The sequence below is a fragment of the Taudactylus pleione genome, unplaced genomic scaffold, assembly GCF_031769625.1.
Source record: "Taudactylus pleione unplaced genomic scaffold, aTauple2 ptg000897l, whole genome shotgun sequence".
Lineage (NCBI taxonomy): Eukaryota > Metazoa > Chordata > Amphibia > Anura > Myobatrachidae > Taudactylus > Taudactylus pleione.
The window spans coordinates 2,383,071-2,406,995 of record NW_028285298.1 but is presented as its reverse complement, the minus strand read 5'-3'; the positions used below and the strand labels follow the sequence as shown (position 1 = coordinate 2,406,995).

At 46.2% G+C, this 23,925-nt stretch overlaps 1 protein-coding gene across 2 annotated transcripts in view; it reads right to left on the bottom strand.

The window, feature by feature from the left end:
- Positions 1 to 22,258, bottom strand: part of LOC148474072 (dual specificity testis-specific protein kinase 1-like) — a 43,325-nt gene extending 21,067 nt beyond the window's left edge. The window contains exon 1 of one of the 2 annotated variants that reach the window (XM_088459106.1): positions 22,104 to 22,258. Coding sequence is in view for 1 of the 2 variants with exons in the window: in XM_088459104.1 (XP_088315230.1) it covers position 18,279 (1 nt within the window). In the remaining variant the exon portion in view is untranslated. Of the gene's footprint in view, positions 1 to 18,278; positions 18,424 to 22,103 lie in introns of those variants that run through there. The other variant, XM_088459104.1, reaches the window with a different exon arrangement.
- Between the last annotated feature and the right edge of the window lie 1,667 nt (positions 22,259 to 23,925).

Below are 23,925 nucleotides of genomic sequence, written 5' to 3'. Positions count from 1 at the left end.
GTCAGGGCGCTTCCAGTGGAACGAAAGCCGGATTGGAGGGGTCAAGAAGGGAGTTATCTGAGAGCAAAGTGGGGACGTGGGTGTAGACAAGCCTCTCAAGTGTTTTAGAGGCGATGGGGAGGAGAGAGATTGAATGGTTATAAAATAGGGGTGTTTTTTGAGGATGGGGGACACAAGGGGAGGTTTGAAAAAGGATGGGAAAAAGCCAGTGGAAAGGGAAAGATTGACGAGGTGGGCAAGTTGTAAGTAGTATATACGGGCGCCTCACACACCCTCTTTGCTGCAAAAAACTCGTCACAAACAGCACCACCCTTCGGTACTAGAACATCTGTGAAATAACAAGTAGTGACTGGTCAAGTGCGCACGGTGCTTTGAAAGAGAAAACAATATATATGGTACTTCCCAAATAGTTTCTTGTCAAGGTCCTGTGGCGAATCCCACCAATGTAAGATCCAGGGGAAGAGCACTTCCCCTGGATCTTTGAAGTCTCCTTATTGGAAGGTAAAACCAGTGTGGATCCAGCATCGATAGGTGAGGGGACAGATTGCCTCCACCAAAGAGGAGAGAGAATATATTAATTGCATGTCAATTACATCATTGGGATTCGCCACAGGACCTTGACAGGAAACTATTTGGGAAGTACCATATATATTGTTTTCTCTTTCAAAGTTGTAAGTAGACCTTTGGGGAGAGAGAGCGTAGGAGGTGGGAGAGATTGGGATCAAGGAGACATGTAGAGGGGGGGGGGACTGAATTTCCTCCCCAGGGGTGGAGGTGAAAAGAGCCCAAAGAGAGGGAGCTGCAGAGAGAGGACGGGGGAAAGGACCTGGCAAGAGGTACATGGGGGGCAGTAGATGACCGCAACACAAAGGCGGAGTGAGGAGAAGAGGTGAATAGAAGTGACCTTAAAGGAGTAGAATAAGAGGGAGGGTTTGGTGACAATACTAGGGAAATGCAGCTGGAGGGAAGAAGGGAACCCATACCACCACCTGGTCAGTCACCAGGGCTGGTACAGTGGATGAAAGTCCCCCATAGGAGAGGGCAGGGGGAGGAGGGGAAAGCAAGCTGAAGTTAAAGGAGTTGGATATAAAAAAGCTGTGGCTGGGCACGAATTTATTACAAACGTATCTGGCGTTCTAGGGGGCACAGTAGTAATGGGAGGGAGATGAGGGCAGCGGGGAGATATGGATGAGGATGGCGGGGTTCGTGGTACGTGAAGAAGTGAGAACCGGGGAGGGTTAGAGGGTGAGGAAGGAGAATGGGGATGGGGTAATGAGGCATAGTGAGCTAGATGAGAGGTGAGGGGAGACCGTGAAGAGGGTAGAATACAGGCAAGTGATCACAGAACAGGCAGTCATGCTACAATACATTCCAGTGATTCCACTATATCACAGAACAGGCAGTCATGCTACAATACAGGCAAGTGATACCACTATATCACAGAACAGGCAGTCATGCTATAATACAGGCAAGTAATACCACTATATCACAGAACAGGCAGTCATGCCACAATACAGGCAAGTGATACCACTATATCACAGAACAGGCAGTCATGCTACAATACAGGAAAGTAATACCACTATATCACAGAACAGGCAGTCATGCTATAATACAGGCCAGTGATACCACTATATCACAGAACAGGCAGTCATGCTATAATACAGGCCAGTCATACCACTATATCACAGAACAGGCAGTCATGCTATAATACAGGCAAGTGATACCACTATATCACAGAACAGGCAGTCATGCTACAATATAGGCAAGTAATACCACTATATCACAGAACAGGCAGTCATGCTATAATACAGGCAAGTGATACCACTATATCACAGAACAGGCAGTCATGCTACAATATAGGCAAGTAATACCACTATATCACAGAACAGGCAGTCATGCTATAATACAGGCCAGTCATACCACTATATCACAGAACAGGCAGTCATGCTATAATACAGGCCAGTCATACCACTATATCACAGAACAGGCAGTCATGCTATAATACAGGCCAGTCATACCACTATATCACAGAACAGGCAGTCATGCTACAATACAAGCAAGTAATACCACTATATCACAGAACAGGCAGTCATGCTATAATACAGGCCAGTCATACCACTATATCACAGAACAGGCAGTCATGCTACAATACAGGCAAGTGATACCACTATATCACAGAACAGGCAGTCATGCTATAATACAGGCCAGTCATACCACTATATCACAGAACAGGCGGTCATGCTATAATACAGGCCAGTCATACCACTATATCACAGAACAGGCAGTCATGCTATAATACAGGCAAGTGATACCACTATATCACAGAACAGGCAGTCATGCTATAATACAGGCCAGTCATACCCCTTTCACATCGCTAATGCAGGGTCGCACCCGGGACAAATACATAAGTCCATCCAGGGTGCCACCCGGCTGAGACCCCTTTCAGACCGGCGGTCCGACCAAACAATAATGCCGGGTCGATGACGTCACCGCCATCACTGCTGAGCCAGCGCCTGGAGATGAGATCATCGCCAAGCACCGTCTTTTCCCATGCAGTGACCAGGACCCGGGTTGCCCCAACCCAGGTTACCCGTTCACACCGCACCGCGAGCCGGGTTGAACTCATATACAACTCTGCTTGTTACCAGAGTTGGAATGCCGAGCCATTTCAATGGGGCCCTTTCACACTGCACACGAACCCGTGTTGCTGCGCGTTCACGTGAAATAACTCGGGTTATTGCTGGCAGTGTATAACTGAATTATAGAACAAAAATGCAGGGAAGTAAAACTATAAAACATGTTAGATCAATCGATAGTACAGGATAGTGAGTAACCCTTAAAGACAGATGAATAAACATTCTAGCTCCCGTCAGAGCAGGAATACGTGTGCAAATTCCAAAATTAAATCATTTAAAAAGGACAATAAGTGATAAGAAACCTATTTACTATCGTTACTCTACCACTCCGTACGCGGATTGACTCTGCTTATTAATTAAGAAGCACAAGGTGTCAGCTTATAATTAAACAAACAATATAACATTGATACTTTTTATATTGTTTGTCTGGCTTTAGAAATATCTATTGCTGTATTATGCCTATATGTCTTTGTTTTTAAATCTTCTAAAGTTATGTATATGAAGATACATTTTATTGTTAATAAATAATTTTTTATTCACGCACTGTCTTGGACTAGCGCTCATCTTCTTCTGTATACGTCTGACTGCTTTCTTATAAGAATCATCATTATTATTTCTGCAAATCTTGCTCTCTTTTTAACCCTGTACTTGCTAGATTAGACCACAAAGCTTGCACACAGTGGGCCTGATTCAGAGCCGCTCGTAAGCGGCCGCTCGCTCGCTCTGAGCGATGTTCGCACAACTGCGCATGCGTATGGGTCGTAATGCGCAAACCAGTCATTGCGGTCGGAAATCGTGCGCTCGCTAAACAGCGAAGGGCTGCTAATGTGAGTGACAGAATGTACCGTTTGTGGTTGGTAACAGGGGAAGGTGCTTGAAAACGGGGGAGTGGAGATACGAACGCAGGCGTGCCTAACGCCCAAAAGGGCGTCTAATGGGAGTGTATAATTAGTAAAGGAGCGTCATCGACCACGTCACTTGGTTGTGTTTTAGCCTGAACTGCTCGCAGTATTAGGGGAAAGAAAATCCTACCAAAAGCACTGCGAGCAGTTCAGATGCCTTTCGATGTACCCGATTAATCTAATAAATACCGGAGATGACGTGTGATGCGAACGGCAAAGGGGCGTCTTTACAAAATAGCGAGCGCATTTTTCGTGCACTCGCTCAGACATAGAGGCGTCAACACACCGCAAAGAGCGAGCACTCTATTTAAATATCCGGCCCCTCTTTTAGAACGAGCGTCCGCTAATAGCGTCCGGCTCTGAATCAGGCCCAGTATTTTTTGGAATATAAAAAACTTACGTCATAAAAACACAGGCAGAGAAATCCCTAAAACAAAACTGCTTGTAGTGTAAATGAATTGTCCTGAATTGCGTACTGGCATTTAGATCCCAAGCACATTGTCTGGTTGCCAAGGCGGCCGTTTCATAATACCCCATGTCATTTGTGTCCAGGCTCTCACGGCTCGTGCACTGCCCCCTCCTCCTACTCACCCCCAGGCCAAAGAGACGATCCCCACTAAAGTTTAGCGACATCTGTACAGCGTCACTTGTTCCCGTTACACAATCAGCTGACGCGTATCTCCTTTGTGTATGACTATGCTGGCAACAAGCGTCCCTGGCACAGCTAGATCAAAACACAGGTCCTTGCTGATGCCAAGGGCCGAACCCAGCAACGGGCACGGTTCAATGGGAGAAGTGAGACTCGTCCCTATGAACAAAAGGTGTATAAATAACCCTAACACACCGAGCAGAATGTGTGCAATATTTCCTTATTATAAAGGTCTTCTTACACTTCTTTAGCGCATAGTAATGATTGGTATTGGGACTAGAACTATACAGCTGTCACAGAACTAAGGGGGAGATATATCATCGGCGACATCGCCGATGCGGTACATCCCCCCCGACTTCGCGTACATACCGCGGGATGTACAAGAATATCGCAAAGAACAGCACTCTCGATGAGAGCTGTCCTTTGCGATGCTGCCGGGTAGAGGGACTTCCGGGTCCAACACCCAGGAAATCCTTCTGCGCATGCGCAGAAGGCCGCGGGCCGCGGGGGCTCATGGGAGGGATCCGTTCGGATCCCTCCCAGCCCTGAGCGTCGCGCCAAGAAGCCCATAGGCTTCTATTGGGTAACGCCACCTGAAGGTGGCGTTACCTAGCAACGCAAAGCAGCGCTTAATACATACGGGGAATGTGGTAAAACCCCCGAAAACTGCATTTTCGGGGGTTTTACCGCATTTTTGCCGATGATACATCTCCCCCTAATTATATATCTCCTCCTAAGGAATTCATTGGCCTGCTGGGGTTCCAATCCAAAGATCTACAGTAAAAAGGTTGACAGAGGCTAGGTAGACACCAACTGGTAGACAGGCAATAGGTCGACAGGTACAAAAGATTTAAATGGATCGGCAGGTACAAAACGTTGACACAAACATGGAGGAACTTTACATTTTTTTGTCTTTTTAGGGTTAGGCACTTACTGAAGGGTTACGGTTAGTCTCCAGAAGGGACGGTTAGGGTTAGGCACTTACTGAAGGGTTACGGTTAGGCTCCAGAAGGGACGGTTAGCCATACTTGCCAACTCTCCCCGATTGTCAGGGAGACTCCCTGAAATAACAGCAATCTCCCCGACTCCCTGATGGGTCTAGCAATCTCCCTGATTGCACTATACCCCAATCATGAAGCAGTCATACATAAAAACAGAGATATACTGTATACATTCAAATGGGATCATTATTTTTATTACCAGTTATTTATATAGCGCACACATATTCCGCAGCGCTTTACAGAGAGTACTTGGCCATTCGCATATTTGGCCAGGAGATGCTGGGGATAACATAAAAGGAAACTGTAAGGGAGAATGATTACAAACAGAAAATTAGCAGGCCCGAACTGCACCTCCTCAGGGGTACCCTGTGCTGTGGCACATGTCGCACCACCCTAGTTACGGCCCTGCCCATGCAAGCACAAGGAGACACAAGGAGAATATACAAACTCCACACAGTTAGGGCTATTAGTATAATTTCCCTGCATAGGTTATAAGGCACAATGATCCAGATGGCTATATGTATTTTCCAAAAAGTATCAGCAACAAGTAGATCTTACTAACTGCTTTGGGGTTCATTTACATTTGGATGTAAGGGGGAGATGTATCATCGGCGAAAATGCGGTAAAACCCCCGAAAATACATTTTTCGGGTGTTTTACCGCATTCCCCGTATGTATTAAGCTGCATTCTGCTGCTTCGCGTTGTCACCTGAAGGTGGCGTTACCCAATAGAAGCCTATCGGCTTCTTAGCGCGACGCTTGGGGCTGGGAGGGATCAGAACGGATCCCTCCCATGACCGCCCGCGGCCGGGGTCCTTCTGCGCATGCGCAGAAGGACTTCTGGGTGTTAAACCCGGAAGTCCCTCTGCCCGGCAGCATCGCAAAGGACAGTTCTCATCGAGAGAGCTGTTCTTTGCGATATTCTTGGTACATACCGCTGTATGTACGCGAAGTCGGGGGGGGGGGATGTACCGCATCGGCGATGTCGCCGATGATACATCTCCCCCTAAGTCAATTTAATAACACGCCTCTCAGATGTAGCAGTACACGCCAAGTGTAACATGCGCTCATAGGTGTTGCTTTTTTTTTCAATCTCCCTGAAATGCTTTTTCAAAAGTAGGCAAGTATGCGGTTAGGGTTAGACACTTACTGAAGGGACGGTTAGGCTCCAGAAGGGACGGTTAGGGTTAGGCACTTACTGAAGGGTAAGAGTTAGGCTCTAGAAAGAACGGTTAGGGACTTACCAGAGGGTTAGGCACTTACTGGAGGGTTAGGCACAGGGGAGAGGATAAGGGTTATAAAAAAAAATAAAAAAAAATTGTTGATCATTTGTGTGCCGACCATTTTTTTGTGTCGACCTTTTGGCCAACCAGTAGGCAAGTATGCATTGATCTCTATGGAATAATAGTAACTATGGTAGAGGCAGTCACAACTGTACTGTCATGACAAGATAGTCTCCAATACCTACTGAACAGGGTAAAATGGCACCACGGAATATTACTGTGGCTCCTGGGCCCCTAGCTACGCCACTGACAGTCTGACTTTGCCCATTGGTACTTTACCTAGATAAAGTAAATTTAAGTGGAAGGAAGATGGAAAATCAGAACCAGCTGCACTCACTGTACCCGGCCCCTGCACTGGTGTTTGTGTCCCACTAAACAGGCCATAGGCACCGTCAGTCTATACTGCACAGAGGACTCGATTCAGACCCGCTCGCTAGATGCGTTCGCATGCAGCGGAGGTGTGCACATCCGCGATCGCACAGCAAAGCATTAGCACGCCCACTATGTCTTGGCGAGCGATCGCGGTGTGTATGCAGACGCCCACCAGCCTGTCTTAAGACGCCCGCTTATGCACGTCATCTCCAGGATGTGTATGCAACCATCGGTAATATCGAGTACCATCGGAAGCGATCACAGCACTTGTGGTTGCCTATACCACACTGCAAGCACTACGAGTACTTCAGTGTGTAATTCAGCCATGTGATGTGTAGTATGACGCTGCGTCTTAATTATGCACGCCCCTGAAACGGCGTTAAGATGCTCAGGCACGCCTGCGTTTCCACCACCACACCCGTTTCCATCGACCATCCCCTTTCACCACCCACAAAAGGCTTCTCCTGTCACTCATTCTAGCGAGCTGTCTATGCGCAGCGAGCGAACGCTTTCCGATCGCATGGACTAGTTCGCGCACGCACACTGAGATGCATACGCATATTGCAAACATCGGCTAGCTGCGTGCGAACAAAGCCTAGCGAGCAGGTCTGAAGCAGGCCCAGAGATCAATGATCCCTACGAGGGTCTATCCATCTCTCCTCTGTTCTCATGTTAAAGAATAGAAACAGAGGAAGAGCCACAAATGAGAATGGCTGTCTGCACATGGGCTCAATACAGAGAATTGTCCCTTTGTGACGTGCGGCATTCCAGACGCTGTTAGGTCATAGAATTCCACTCATCTCACCCCGGATCTTTCTCCTTCCTTTATCCAGACACATAGGGACCCGTTTCATAAAAAGTCTCCTTTATAAATATCTTGTGGTCAGATACAAAGAGGAGGACTAGTGGACGGCCTTTGTATGCTGCTGGAAAAACCCTTCCCTATTTGTCTGTGACACAAATTACTCGGATACGAGACATGAAAGAGCGGTTACTGGCCTTGAAAGCGATTGTTTTATTTCCTCATCGTCCATATGACGCAGGGACAGCAACCGATGGTGGCTCGTTCCATGCCATGTGGACACATTTTGAAGATTGTTCTCCGGCTGCGGACTGTGCCCTGCGGAGTCGGTGACAGCTGCACCCACCCGCACTTTGAGGACCGTAGTTTTGCTACTATTACATATTGTGAAGTAAAATGTTCCCAAAGTTGGTCTGACATAAAAGGATAGGCGTTCATGTAAAATGTTATCAAAATTGGAGATGGTCAGATGGATTCCCCTGGTCCACTTGATATGGAATGACCCCGATGTCATATCACTGTGACCACGCTGCTGAGGAAATTAGAATGCCACCCATATACCACTAGTCCTTAGGGCATAATTCAGGGGATACATTTAATATCCCGTCGTGCAGGTTGCCGGCACTTAAAATACCAGCGTCGGAGACAAGACACCTGTCAGAATCTCGGCGTCGCCATTGTGACCGCCGGCATCCAAAAGGTAAGTAACAGGGTTGGGCGGAGGGATAGGCTTAGGCTCTAAGCGGGGAGGGGAAGGTTAGCTTTAGGCACTAGGGGGCAGGCTAGGTTCAGGCAGGCAGGGAGGGTTAGGGTTTGGGTAGGGAGAGGGGGAGGGTTAGGATACCTACCGACAGATGTCGGTATCCTAACCCTGTCGAGATGTCCGCGTCGGAATTTTGACCACTGGGATCTCGACGCCAGCATCCCGTACCCTTCCTCTGATTCAGGGATGAACACAATGCTGCCGCTTATGCAGTTGACTGATCATCGGTAATCTGCACATGCTTACTAGTCTCACTGCGCATGTGTCAAGTTAGTTCCATTACCGTTGACGCTCACAGTGACAATTTATTCTCAGAATGATTGACATTCAGGGACCGTTTAAGAAGTGGTAATGGGGGGGGTGGCAACTCAAATTTAGACATGTCGTGAACTTTTTCAGGGTGTGTCTCAGCCTGCGACTGACAGTAAAAATGGCTCCAGCGTCTCAGTTCCGGCTGCCATTCTGCGCGACGTTAGGGTTACTCAGAAGTCCGATAATCGTCCAAGCTGCGTCTTCGTATGCAAATGCTGCTATTTGCCGAGCCGCAGGAGGGGGTCTCAATACATTCCTCAGGGTGAACACTTACATTGCATTTCAGTCTCTCATATTGACACAGTTGCAAACTTTCCTTCCTCTCAATGGGCGCACATCGTGGACGCAATGGATGTCATCATAGACACGTCGCAAAATGCAGATTTAATGCATTTATAAAATACATGCAAAACGCCTAAGTATGATGAGGGTCTACAGACATAATTACTGGTGTTTAACATACAATATAAAAACGTATTGCCAGCGCCGGAGTGTATGTACCACTTCCGTTCTTTCTGCACATTTTTATTACTACTTATTAAAAATATTTTAAAGAATTCGGTTTAATCTCAGGAAGAGTACATCGATTTTCTAGACAGGTAGAAGGAAATCGCGTAGAACGGCTCTGACACACTTCTATTGTCGTTACAGATTTAGAAGCTATTACATTGGTAAGAGGATTAAAGGGAAAACTCTGCTTTAAATTAGCCTTTTGTCTCGCTAAGTAAAGAAATTCCTGAGGAATCTCCTTATATACATTATTAGTACGCGGGGTATGTAATGTCATTTTTGCTCCTGTATTATCATTACATGACAAAGCCGCTGACCTGCTGCTGAAGTTATGAATGAAGCCATGCTAATTAGTCTGGATAATGACATAGGAGACACTCTCGGGCCAGTAATGACTTGAGTGGATTCCGAGATCGGATTAGGGAGCTGGGAGACAGCACAGGAAAAAGGATTTTCTTCCAAGCTCCTTTCTGTTCATCCATAAATAAAGTATAGGCCCCGAAGCCTGGCATTATGGGAAATAATAGATCGCTACGGTGAACGCAGCCTCTACGCTCGTTAAAAAACAGGAAGGATGTGAATTAGTCCATGCAGCATTTTATGTAGTATCGAGGTAACGTTTCCCTTAGGGACAAAGATATTGGAGAGGTATGTACTAAGCCTTTGAGAATTATAAAGTGGAGAGTGAAAGTACAGACCAATCAGCTCCTGACATTTTTCAAAAACAACTTGTAATATGAAAGTTAGGAGCCGATTGGTTGGCACTTTCTCTCTCTCCACTTTATCGTCTTGCGAGGCTTGGTGCATCTCCCCCAATGTCAGAAGCAATGAGCACTAGGCAACACACCAGCGGAATCGGTATGATATGCCGCCGGCTGAAATCCCGACAGTGGAAGGCCGCAAGGTACAGAATGCCGACAGCAGTAGGTAAGTACTCTAACCTACCCCTTCCCCACCCTAACCCTCCCTTAGGAGTGCCTAACCCTAACCTTCCCCCTGGGGTGCCTCATCCTAACCCCCCCCCCCCCTCCCCGCAGCATCCTAAACCTAACCCCCCCGGGTGCCTAACCCTAATCCCCCCTTCCTCTAGCCTAACCCTAACCCCCCCCCTTCCCCTAGCCTAACCCTCACCCCCAGGGGGAGGGGGGCTGTCTAACCCTAAACTTCCCCCGGGGTTTTTAAACCTAACCACGCCTTCCCCGGGGACACAGTCGTTATTTACCCGTCCGGACAATCGGGATTGCAGCGCTTCGAGATGCCGACGTCTGTATCCTGTTCCCCTTCGGGATATCAGCGTCGGCATATAGCCGGGCGGCGGAATTCGGGCGGCGGTATATCGACGCCCAGCATTCTGGGCCTGATTCAGAGCCGCTCGTTCGCTCCAAGCGATGTTCGCACATCTGCGCATGCGTCGTAATGCGCATGCGCCAACCAGTCAGTGCGGTCGGAAATCGTGTGTTCGCAAAACAGCGAGTGCCTGCTAATTTGAGTGACAGAATGAGGCGTTTGTGGGTGGTAACAGGGGAAGGTGCTTGACAACGGGGAGTGGAGATCCGAACGCAGGCGTGCCAAACGGTCAAAACGGATGTTTTAAGGGTGTGCATAATTAACAAAGCAGCGTCATCAGCCACGTCACTTGGTTGTTTCTTAGCCTGAACTGTTCGCATGATTGCGGTAGGAAAATCCAACCACAAGCACTGCGAGCAGTTCAGACGCCTTTTCGATGTACTCAATTAATCTAATAAATAGCGGAGATGACGTAGGATGCGAGCGGCCAGGGGTCTTTACAAAATAGCGAGTGCATGTTTCGTTCGCTCACTCAGACATAGCGAGCGCTCAATTTAAGTAGCCGGCCCCTTTTTCTGAACAAGCGAGCGCAAATAGCGTCCGGCTCTGAATCAGGCCCTCTGTCCGCTGGCAATATGACTGCATCCCACACCAGCCTGGGCCTCCATTTCTATAAAAGAAACAAAATGCATACATTGACCCTGCCTGCAGGACACAAGAGGGTGCACTGTACTGCAAATTCGGCAAATATGGATAGCACACTACGGTTTTACCCAGTACGTGCACTAACACCAAACTCCGTTGTAGGAGGTACACGCACATCAATTCTACAATCCCAGTTGTGCAGCCGACATAACAGCACAATTTACTAATTTAAATACAAAAATACCCGTAAAGTGGACCTGACTCCAATACTCAGTGGAGGCAGCCATATTGGAAATCTTAACCCATTTTCAGGCTGTCCCTTCAAAAAGGAATTGGTGACATCACTGAGGTATGGTGCACAAAATGCCTCCTGGCTCAGTAGTGTCACTAGACCTAGTGAAATTATAAACTGTATAATGAGGAATTGGTTAGCAATGGCCATTGGGACCTGGGGTTGTGACTTACTTAGGGTTGGGGTATCACTAGAGGCTGGGGACTGAGGTCTCACTTCCCAGTTAGACTCCATCTTGCTCTATTTAGTAAAGCAAAAAAAAAACTGCTTCTCTCCAGCATACTAGCAGGAGAAAGCCCAAAATATCAGAGATTTCTCAGACTTATTGTTTCTCCGCCATTTTGTTTTTCCTTCAACAGTTCATAAATCCTCATTGGTTTCAGAGGGGGCTGTGTGGAAAAAAAGATTTATAAGGCAGAGAGAGGTGAAGCGTTTTGAATACACTACACCAGCTACTACAAGAACAGAAGAGACCGCTCTCTTCCTGCTTTCTCCCATAATTCAGCGCTCCCTCAGTCCTGACGCCACCATTGGGGAATCCCTGACAAACGTTCTGCGCATGTGCGACCCAGCCCATGCGCAGTTGATTCTACCTGAAAGCACTGGGTCATTGAATCAGAATGTTTTATTATTTAATTGTTTCCCATAGAGTCGTCTTATATCACGATTTAGTCTAGCGCCCCTTATGTGCTGTTGTTTTATGTACTTTCTGTATGGAAGTGGTTGTGTGACCTCGACAATGCTTCCATGCTCACTGGGTCCCTCTCCACTAGCCCTGTGAGCTGACATTCTATTTATTTTCCTGTTCATGAAATAATGAATCTCCGACTTTTAAATCTCATTTACTAATTAAAACACACACGTTTGAACAGAAGCGTGATAAAAATGGAATTTATTAGCGTGTTGTGAGATAAGCGCGCTGTTGCTCACTTCACCGTGAAATGTAAGCTCAGCGCTTACTGCACGCGTCACTGGTTCTGTGTCAACAGACGGAGCACGGAGCAGAGATAAGTTGCTGATAGAGAGAACAAGCACAGGGCGGTTGTACAATGACTACGACTGTGCCAAGGGCACAAGGTAGTATATTATGTATTAAATAATCTGCATTAATGAACGTTAGGAGACCTAAATTAGGTCCATGTTGTACGATAGAAGTGTTACGGGTTTTGTTTTGACGTAATAATTCCCTTAAATAACAATAAATCACTTTATGACCTAGGAGGGGCATTTCCAGCCCTTTGGGTCTGTCAAAGAGGTATCTGGCTAGATAGAAAGCTGGCGCAAATCAGTGGCGAGATCAGCACATTGGCCCAACACGACAGTGATACCCAGCGAGGATTTGATAACGGTCATTTGGATCATTATAACGAAAGTCCCTACATGAGTCGGGTGTTGATCAATATCCACATGTTAATGTAAAATACTGTGTATCGGTATTTGCCAACAGGGTTGTAACTAGGGCCCTGTTGTCCCTAGTTACGCACAAGTTGCAGGGCCATGGGGGAGGCATTGTCACTGACCCACGGCACCTACATGTGGCATACAGGGTGCTGCCAGGAACGTCCCACCCTGCAACCTGTAGAGTTGATTAGAGCATCTAAACATACCTCCCAACATTTATGTGGAGGAGGTCAGGGCGATGCATGTTGCGAAGTCCCAAAATGAACAAGGTCCCTTCTTATGAACAAGAAGGCGTGGTTTCACGGGAAATGCCATACCAGCGAGCCACGTCCACGTTTTAGTCAGCTGAGCAATGGTGCCAGAGTGTCTCCCCATTATCCCCCCCCTCCCCCTTCCCCCCACGTGGGACAGTGCCCAAGAAGAGGGACTGTCCCGCTGAAATAGGGCCAGTTGGGAGGCATGTCCTATGGACGCTCTGTGCAATGCTCTATTTCCCAGAGCCAGCGACCCCTCCCCCTAGCCTGTTAGGGCACCGTTTACCAAATCCACTTCAATAAATAATTCTGCCTAATGAAAGTCTTTATGTATGTCCACTATAAAAGTGCATCTATGAGTTACCAACGGGTGATTTCAGGTAGAAGTCCTATTTCTGGTGTTACAGTAGGTTGTAGAATTGAGCAGAGAGACTTTAAATTAAGCAAAATCTTTATGTGACTGTCGTTAGTGACTGAGCTACCACCGCAGCAGGGCTTGAACCTACACAGGGAGCCTTGTAGCAACAGCAAGGTGAGCCAGGGGTTGCTGTTCCCAGCTGTGTTCTATTGGTCATGAGCTGGGGGCCAGCATGAGCCCAGCAAAGCCCTCATTTGGGCTTTCAATTCTAGAAAGGATATCCCAAACGGAGCTTTAGTACACATCCGCCAGGCCCTGCAGGGCATGCCTATATGGGCAGAGGTCCCCGCTGGGAAGTAGCAACATCATCGTCCGCCCCAATTAGCATTGGGACCCAGCAATTGAGTGTTACACCCTTAGATGGAGTTATCCTTTAAGGTTACACATATTACTTTTAATTATAGTTATATAATAAGTATTTTATTAGTACAGTAAGTTCTTCTATAATATTTTACTTTACCACTAATTCTGTTATATAGTCAAGTTTTATGGCCTTGGTAAAGCAATTCTCTTGCAAATCTGTTTTACTGACAATTTTATAGAAATTAACTAACTGGCAGCACTTTTTACTGACACGTCACTGTATTAAACCAAAGGTAACAGCGTATACAGTAGATGGGAAGGTAGAACAAAGAAGGTTTACAAGCCGGCAAGGTCTATGAATCACAGGCTGAGACATCTTTATGTGCAGTACAGGAGTTCCAGGAAACCGTCAGAATATTACTATTATTTCTTAGTGCCGGATGAAAACTGTGCTTCCTTTTTACCATCAGTAAATTTACAGAGATATTTTTAATTTATTTTTTAATAAAGTAAAGAAGATATATGAATGATTTATATCAGGGGTAGCCAACCCTGGTCCTCGAGAGCTACCAGCAGTGCATGTTTTCCAGGTCTCCTCACAGAATCACAAGTGAAATAATTTTCTCCCCCTGTGGATCTTTTCAAATGTATCAGTGAGTAATGACTACACCTGTGCGACTGCTGGGTGACCTGGAAAACATGAACTGTTTGTAGCTCTCTCGGGGACCGAGGTTGGCTAACCCTGATTTATATCATTTAATATTATTGCTCATCAATATTTATGTCAGGTCAGCTTCTCTTATATGTGCATGGATTAGGCCAGAGCCTTTGTGGGTGAACAAGAGACCCCTTTTACAGGAGTCACGGCGCGGGCCGGACGGTCATTGCACCGATCCCGTGACATGATCCTAAAAACATGGCATGCTTTATACTGACAGGTTACCCTGTGAATGCAACAATCTCCAGCAGTGAACGGGTTAAAAGAATAAAATGATCACAGAGACAATTCCCACAAAATAAATGAATCATCCCCAGCAGTGAAAAATCAATGCAGCCAGCCCGCCTACCTAAACTACAATGTGAGTTATCAAACACTTTGTACTGTAACAAGGCATAAATGTCAAGTTCGTTTTCTGCGTTAGCAGACAGACACCCCAACTGCGGAAATCTTTCACAGCACTGCCCCACGGGAACGGCGGCCTATCTGCCCCAATTCCAGTGCCGGATTAACAACAGGTCAGCCAGAACGGTCACCCAAGGGCCCCCACACATTTGGTGGCTCTCCCATATAGCTACATCACCTGCGTTTGAGCACTGTGGCATAATGTGAACAGGTGGATCAGTATGGCCTAATGTGAACTGGGGGGCACTACAGTATTTGTGGTGCGGGCAATATTTACACATTATATGGGGAGATGTATCAAGTCTTGAAGAGAGATAAAGTTTGGTTGGCTGCTATTGACATCATCTAATCAGCTTCTGTCATTTCACAGACTGTAGTAGTTAAAGGACACTTAGAAGCTGATTGGTTGCTTTTGACAACTTCTTTCATTTCTCTCTCTCCAAGTATTGATACATCTTCTCCCCCATATGTTTTAACATAGCTTGTATATAATTCTGACAATTTTTTTTAGTAGGGACCCCATAAATTAATTGCCCGGGTCCCCACAAATCTTAATCCAGCCCTGCCCATTTCTAAAGGGCATATGGCCAGGTGATTTCTAATTTACGGCATCCTTTACTGTATTTCATCAACAGGGTACTTCCTGGCATTATATATACGCCGCGGATAGATTATTTAGCGTGCACTTGATAAATTTGCCACTATTTTAATCAGCCAAAAGTTTTTCATTTTACTACTTGTTGTCCCATTAGACCAGGGTTTCTCAACCACGGTCCTCAAGGCATACTAACAGTCCATGTTTTAAGGATAGCAATACTTGAGCACAGGTGACTTAATTAGTACCTCAATTATTTTGATTTAACCATCTGTGTTTAATTTATATCACTAAAACCAGGACTGTAAAGCTGGCCACACGTCTAAAGATTATCTGTCCAACCAGCCAACTAGTTGATTGGTTGGAATGAAAATCTGGTGATGTATGGGAGTAACTGATGATCAGCACTTTGCTCCTAAATGCCGGAAAATGGACAAAAAATGTTGTTTGAACAAATTGTTTAGATCAAACATTTAACAAACTTGTCTGACGACCATTTTCATCTGTTTTCTGGCATTTAGGAGCAAATTGCTGATCATCATTTACTCCCATACGTTACCAGATTTTCATTCCAACCAATCAACTAGTTGGATGGTTGGACAAAAAATCTTTACGTGTGTGCCCAGCTTTAGTGTGCCTTGAGGACAGAGGTTGGGAATAACTACATTAGACATTGGCTATTGACCTCAATCAACGGATGTGTGAAGTTACGTTTGCCCAGAAACGGAAGGGGGCCGAGAACTAATTGAACAGCAGTCAGATCTGCTTGTAGAGTTTAGCAAGACGCTGTCATTCTTTCTTAAATAAGATCTACGGTACCGTCTTAGTCCCCGACGGCTGTAACCGTTCCCCGCTGCACTGCTCTCTGCGCTTAATGCTTGGTCTATTGCAAAACAGAATGATAGGGTGTCGATGCCCCTCCCCTTTATAATCCACATAGGAATTGGACACAGGCAGGCGGCGGGACATCGACACAGATCAAATGTACATTTAGTGTGCTAGTACACAGGGAAGGGACTGTCTAACTAAGTATATGACACATTTATACAGAATAAGACCGGATGCCAGGTAGTCACTGCCAGTAAGTTACAGCTTTTGATGACAGATACATGTGGAAGCTGTCCTTGGTGGGCCTGACCTCTTGCAAGACATCAGAGCTCATCAGTGCAGGCTCTAACTGGTCCAGGAAACCAGCAGTCGCCACCACCACATCCGACAGCGTGCTCTCAGCAACAACACGTACTCCTCAGTGTCTAGGCTCCGTGCCATATCACCTTGTACTAATCTACCCGGCTGCCAGCTTTTTTTTTTTTTTCCAGTTTCGTTAGGGTTAGTCACACTGAACAGCAGAAACAAGGGAGGTTTAACACTGAGTTAACGTACAGGAGATAAAAGTCCACAGGTCACATCCATCTACGTCGTAGTCCTAACCAGGGGCAGGACAGGGAGGTGGCATTTATGCAATCAGCACATACAAGAATGGCGTTGGAATCCCAGCCCTAACTCCCTTTGTAGCACAGTTTAGAAAATAAAAGTATTGTATCGTCAGCCTGGAGCTTGGAACGCCGTCCGACGGGAACGGTTTCCACAAATAATAAAGCGTGTGTGATGGGTTGAACACTTTGGGTCCCCGGGGCGAGACTCGCATGTGAGAATATATCAGGAACGCTGTATCAAAATCATCAGCCAAAAACTAATTACGGAGGTGTGGCGAGATGCTCCTAGAAAAAAAAAAAAGCTTCTTCGCCTCAGATTTCAGAGGATCTGTCTCCTATGCACAGAGGAGGCAGATAGTCTGTGAGCCGCAGGAACATCAGTGAGGCATGGGGCCCCAAGTGCCTCAGTCATGTTCCTCAGTAAATGAACAGGATGTCACATTGACTTTCACACGTGTCACGCTGACTTTAGGAACAGAAACGAGATGTCACTCACAACACTTCACGTCGTCTTTAAATAACTCCTTGTCTCCTAGCATCCTTGTATTCCAATGACAATTTAGATTTAGGCATCATTTCTCCATAGACACGGTACAATTAGGGGGGTTCTGCGGAGCAGTGCGGATGAGGTGATGGACAGGAACGCAGGACTTATGAAGTAACTGGTTATTAGTTAAGTAACTACAACGTGGTAACAGCCAGTTACTGTACAGCGTGAACAATAAGGTACAAATGCTGAATAAGTCATCATGTCCTCAGCAGCCTGTTTATTAGCTCCGCAATCCGGACCACACACTAGACTAGAATGTACTAGAATAGGCACACAAATTAACCCTGACTGTGTCTAAAAAATTTAATTATATATTTATTTATTTTTAAATTATTTTTTTTTTTTATGAAATGTGATAAAATCGGCAAGATCCCATTAGATACATGATACACTGTCCTACCAGTATTTGGAGCAGTAATATAGAATATAATATTATAATAGCCTTCTCAGCATGCACGTTATAAATAATTTAAACTTAGAATGTTAACCCTAAAACTGCCCTCAAACTTATACAGGAAATTGTGCATACCCCCCTCCCCCCAAAACTGCACCCCTAAAACCCTGCTCCAAGTACTAACATCATGCACCCAGTCTGCTGGCCATCCCAACTCAGGCTGCATTTAAAGGGCATGAGACCTGCTGGGAGTGTGGTTACCCTACTCACAAAGTGCACTCCCCCCACCAGACGCAGCAGGGAAATAAACGCACCCAGTAGAGGCTGGCACTGTATCCCTGGCATACTTACTGGAGCCCGACGCAGGGTATCAGATGGCTGCTAGTCCAGGACAAGCAAAAGCTCCCATTCCTCTGCCTGCTGCCTCCTCCACTAGACAGTGCACTGTGTAGTGTCAGTGTGGTCTGTATGTGTCCGCTGTTTGTTTGTGAGGGAGCCACAGCGCCCCTGCTGGCTGAACTGCATTACTGCGCTCCCAGTACTCCCTGATCTCTGCATTCTGGGAACTGTAGTTCTGGGGTGACAGGTGCATCGGTCTCTGAACTGTGTATCGTCATTATATAATAATAATATTCAGTATTTCACCCTAAAATTACATTACTATTATTAATTTTGTATGTATATTTATTTAAAGAGAGTTAAGATTACAATGCTATAATCGTTTCAGCACACTGGAGTAATGCTGATATTTTAATTATCTATATTACTCCATAATGGAGGTGGGCCCTTATCCATAGTGGGGATTGTTCTGACAATGAGAAAAAAAAAATTCTGTCCAGTCCTCTTTGTCAACCAAATTCTGATTCGGCGATTGTACGCATGCGGCTGCATTTAGCGAGTTTTAGTATACCGCACCGTAGCGAGCGTAAGCATTTGGTGTATCTCCAAGTGATTCTGAATCTACCTTGCCTGTTTGTTTCTTTCCATCCATGAAATAGATGTTACTGGGTGTCAACTGGGCGTCAGCTCAACGTAAGCACGGACGAGAACCATCTCATGGGCATGTCGCGGGCGTGTATCCATATTTTGAGTCATACGTATGCCAATGGGGCATCTATTTCAGACTACCTCTGTAAGAAGTACCCCCTTATGCCTATTATTAAAGCCGCTTCTCAGAACAGTGTCAGATTGCAACCAGTCTTAAGCTGGGTACACACTAACACTAACATATCGGGTGGCCGGTACACATTACACGATCCGATGCCCGACCATCCGATATGTGGGGCACCGGCTCAAATCACCTGCCTTGCGTTGGCAGCTGGGTCGTTCTGTCTGCACTACATGCAGGCCGACGGAATGACCCCGATGGATGACCTGCGGGAGCGCGGGTGGTCATCCATAGTGGGTACACATTTGCCGATGTGGATGATATGTCGGCCCAATCCGCCGGATCGGACGATGTATCGTCTAATGTACCCAACTTTACTTCCAGCTGAGTACAAGTGATTCTGAAAGTAGCCCTATGCATATGGCGTCACAGAGCAGTACAGTTGTTAATAAACGTAAATACACACAAATACCTTTCAGGCAATAGACCATAAATAATAAGCATACATATTGCTGTCAGTGTTTATTCGTGTTCCTGGGATACATTTCCGGTCTCTGCAGACCTACGCTGTGTGTAAATACAGTAATAATCGCTCCTCTGTAACAGTGCAGATGGTGGTAGTTGCTTGATCAATAGTAATAATTCATTTTCTCCCCCTCATAGCAAACACAGGATTCCAGTAAATCCATACAAATAATATTAAACTTTAATCAAAACAGAACAGCCTACACTGGGGACATCATTACTCCATTAGTTTGCAGTACACAAATACTTACCTCACATGTCTGCAGGAAATCAGTATGATTTACCGCCGGCCGCATGGCACAGCGGAAGCCCGTATAGATAAACTGGATGTTGGTAAAGGACGGGATGTACTAAGTATCACTTCCGCAATGCGGCACATCACCCCTATCTTCAGGTACATACCGCGGTTCATTACAGGGACCCAGGACTTCCATAGAAGCACAGTTACACCACCAACGGGTGTAGTAGGTATTACCGCCGGCGTATGGTTAATGACAGGCGCCGAGTTTTCGACCCCTGTCATTAGTACCACGCCGGGATTAGAAAGTCTGGAAGCCGGAGGTCGGCATTTAGACCCTCGTCGGCTTCGAGACTACACCCCCCCCCAACATGGCGTGACCATGCACCATTCTTCGTGGAGCGTCTACGGATGGGGCTCTAAATTCACAATGTGGAGTCACGGCCCCATCGTAACATTTCTCACGGCAGCCCCAGTGTATAATGTTAGACACGTCAGATGTGTATCACCACTTTAGCGATTAAACACCAGGCTTAAAAACTGGCATTTTAAATGGTCGCCTGACACTACCCTGAGTTCTGACATACCTAAAAGAAACCCACTCGGGGTCCCCGCAAATGATTTTGAAAGATTATTACAGGGGCATTGATGTCACTATTTGTGTAGGTGAGGGAGTCACTTTAAAAGATAGAACACTCTCCAGCAAGCACTGAGCTACTGTATCTGATTATAGAATACACTACTTACTTACAATGCACTGAAGAATATATATGTACATATGTGACACAGCACTGTCTACACTGTCTGTTGTGTTTTTTACCTTGGATCAGTTATTGTCCAGTCTACACAATATTAACACAGTTTTGGAAACAACCATTCAATCCTCTCCCAGACATCAGTCACATCCCTATTAGCAAATGGATTAAAGGGAATTTCAGCCTCCAGTTAATCCTGGGACTCGTTTCCCTGAAGATTAGACTAATATCATACAGACAGAGTCATGCCGGTCATCTGCACAGAATTCACTAAACCAGTGTGCTTTGTTTCACATACAGTATGACAAGACCAGGTCACCTTTCACACTGCAGGGTTACACAGGACATTCCCATGTTCGACCCTGCTTGCTACCCAGGTTGGATTGTCGGGTCACTCAACCCGGGAATCCAATCCTGGCCCCTTTAACACTGAGCCGCGACCTGGGTTGACATGGCAATAACCCGGTGTTAGTTGGCCAGTGTAAAAGGGGTGTAAGTGTGTCTGAGTGGGAGACTAGAATATTATATTATGTTATGTTATTGGGGGGGGGGGAGATCAGGAGCGTTTCTAGAGAGGAGGGGGACCGTGTGCAGACTCCAACACGGGCCCCCTCCTCTCTGTCCTGCGGATGGCAGCGCACTGAGCTGTGCGCGGCCAGCTCCGGAGTTATAGACTCTGGGCACTAGAGTGCGCCCAGACTCTATAGAGTATGCGCAGGCCACCGGGAAAATGTCCGCGGCGGCCATTTTCCAGTCCTTTTTACAGCGCCGGACCCCACCCCGACGTTGGACTCCGGAGAGGTAAGTAATACTGTGGGTGCAGGGTGTGTGGTGCGGGGCCCCCCGGCCCGTGTGCCCCGCACACCCTGCACCCATTATAGATACGCCCCTGGGGGAGATGTATCAAACCTTCAGCTTCCACCCATCATTTATCTGACAAATGACTGAAGTTGATTGATAATGCCAACTTCACTTTGTCTTTCTCGAAGGTTTGATACATCCCCCCTTCTTCTATATTCAACTTTTTGCATAATAATATACGGTGGACATAAATATTCATAAGCATTAATGAGCGAGTGAACAGCCCATGTACTGGAAGGAGCATGCTCAGTAGGCTCCTGAGAAACATCCTGTGATGTCATCAAACTGCCAGCTTTCTCAGCATTGGTTGTGAATGGTCACATGAGCTAATTGTCACAGCTTTAAAATAAAAATTCTATGATATAACAAAATACTGGTCCGGCACTCCAATTACAGGAGTACCAAAAATTACCAAAACCTAAAATTACAAGTGGATACAAGATTTATTAGAGTTATATTATTTCTAAAACTATTGTGAGAGGGGTTTTTCAAAAACACAATGATTATGTGACAAAGAAACCGCATTCTGACAACGTAACATGAAAATAAAAGGGACAACAATCCCAAAATAGGGAGAACATACAAAGTCACATAGAAACCTGGTCAAAATTGAAACATGAACTCAGAACTGCAGGAGACACATGTTAACCTCTGAAATGCTGTAGTCAAGCAAACTTTGATACACTCACCAGCTCATTTCTTCAGGGTCCTTGTGGAATCCTTGGGCCCCTCTTGCTGCAGAATCTCTTAGACGTGGGAACTGAGTGTTGGTCTAATTCTAGTATCAGCCAACTACAGAGCCATGTACAGTGCTAGTGCTGAGACTGGGTTTCGTACTGCTGTCACCATATGGAGAGAGTATGACTACACATGAGAGCTGCACTATGGATTTTCCAGCTAGGTAAGGAACTCAGAAGCCTGCCCGCATTCCTTACATATCTCTGTGTTGCTCACAGAGCTATTAGGTAAACACTGTGTACAATGTACAGTACATATGAAGGAAAACACGTGAAGCAGTGCACCTTGGACAGGCAGTATGTGTGTTTTACTGGGGAGGAACAAGCATACAACGTCAGATATAAGAGGGGGAAATTTATCCAATTTTCTAAAGAGGACAAATGATGTTGCCTATAGCAACCAATCAGATACTAGTGTGTAAATTTACTAAGAATCATGTTTGATCTGTGCAGTCTTTGGTGTGTAAACTTGTAATGAAAGGGTCAATGAGCCCGGTCTGGTACTGAGAAATCAGGGGACAAACCGGCGTGGGGTCCCCTCATTTTTACAGTGACCAGCACCGAGCTGAACTAGCCGGGGGGCTCACCCAGGGAGACACACAGCGCAGGGTCCATCTGCTATAATGTTAAACCAGCCCCAAACTGGTCAGCACAGGGCTGGAAATCCTTGAAAAGTCGGGACCCCAAAATTAACATGGGGTCCCCCCCCATCCAGAGAATCAGCCCAGAGCTCTTCCACACATCCCTGTTGGAGTTGGATGTGGGGATAATTGCATAAAATTAATAATTACAGTGGCAACGCCGGGTATCCCAGCTAGTTATAAAAATTACAGGACACGCACACTGAATGTGTTAACCCTTTATTAAACACACTAACACTCACTCTTCATACTTACCTACTTCTCGGTTTGGGCTTGGTCCCCTTGTCCATGTAGTCGTCCACTCCTCTTGGTAAAATAACAAAACGTTGTGACCCGATCACATGTATACGCTGTACTGTGCTAACCTCGATATGACCATTTTTTTTACGTGGGCCATTGTCATAAGAGTCTAGGGGCAAGTACTGATTGAGGAAGAGCCGGACGATCTCAGCCAATCAACGGTCGCTGCTATAGAAAAAATGTCAACATGATTAGAATGTCAACAAAACAATGTGTCCCGGTCGGGGGTGATGTCAGAGATGAGGTGACCCATCTGTAGACTCTTTGCAGAACCCCTCCTCTCTGTGGTGAAGTAGACCCTGGAATTGTGCCAGAATCTACTGCGCTAATGAAGTAGATTCTCCGCCATGGTCCCAGAGACTTGTCTACTGCGCATGTCCAAATCTCTTGGAAAATGGCCGCCACACCATTTTCCCGGTGATTTGTCCTGCTGCAGCACCAACACAGGACTCAAGAGAGGTAGGTATTAAACATGGGTGCAAGGTGTATGGTGTGGGCCGCACACCCTGCACCGATTATATATAGTAGATAATGGTCCTGGTGCAGCGCTCACTTTAATACTAGCAGATCTCTGGAGGCTCTGGCAGTGCCTTCTGGGTCCGGTGATAGGTGTGTTCCAGCTGTCATCCAGCGGTGAGAAATGCTAACACCTGTCCCTAATCCTAACCTAGTGCCTAACCTTCCGCTCCCACAGCTTAACCCTAATCATCCACCTAGTGCTCATCCCTAACCGTCCCCTCCCACAACCTAACCCTAATGTCGGCAATCTGCAGTATTTCACCTATTGCAGATGTTCCATGTCAAGATATCAACGATGTCGACGTCATTACTGT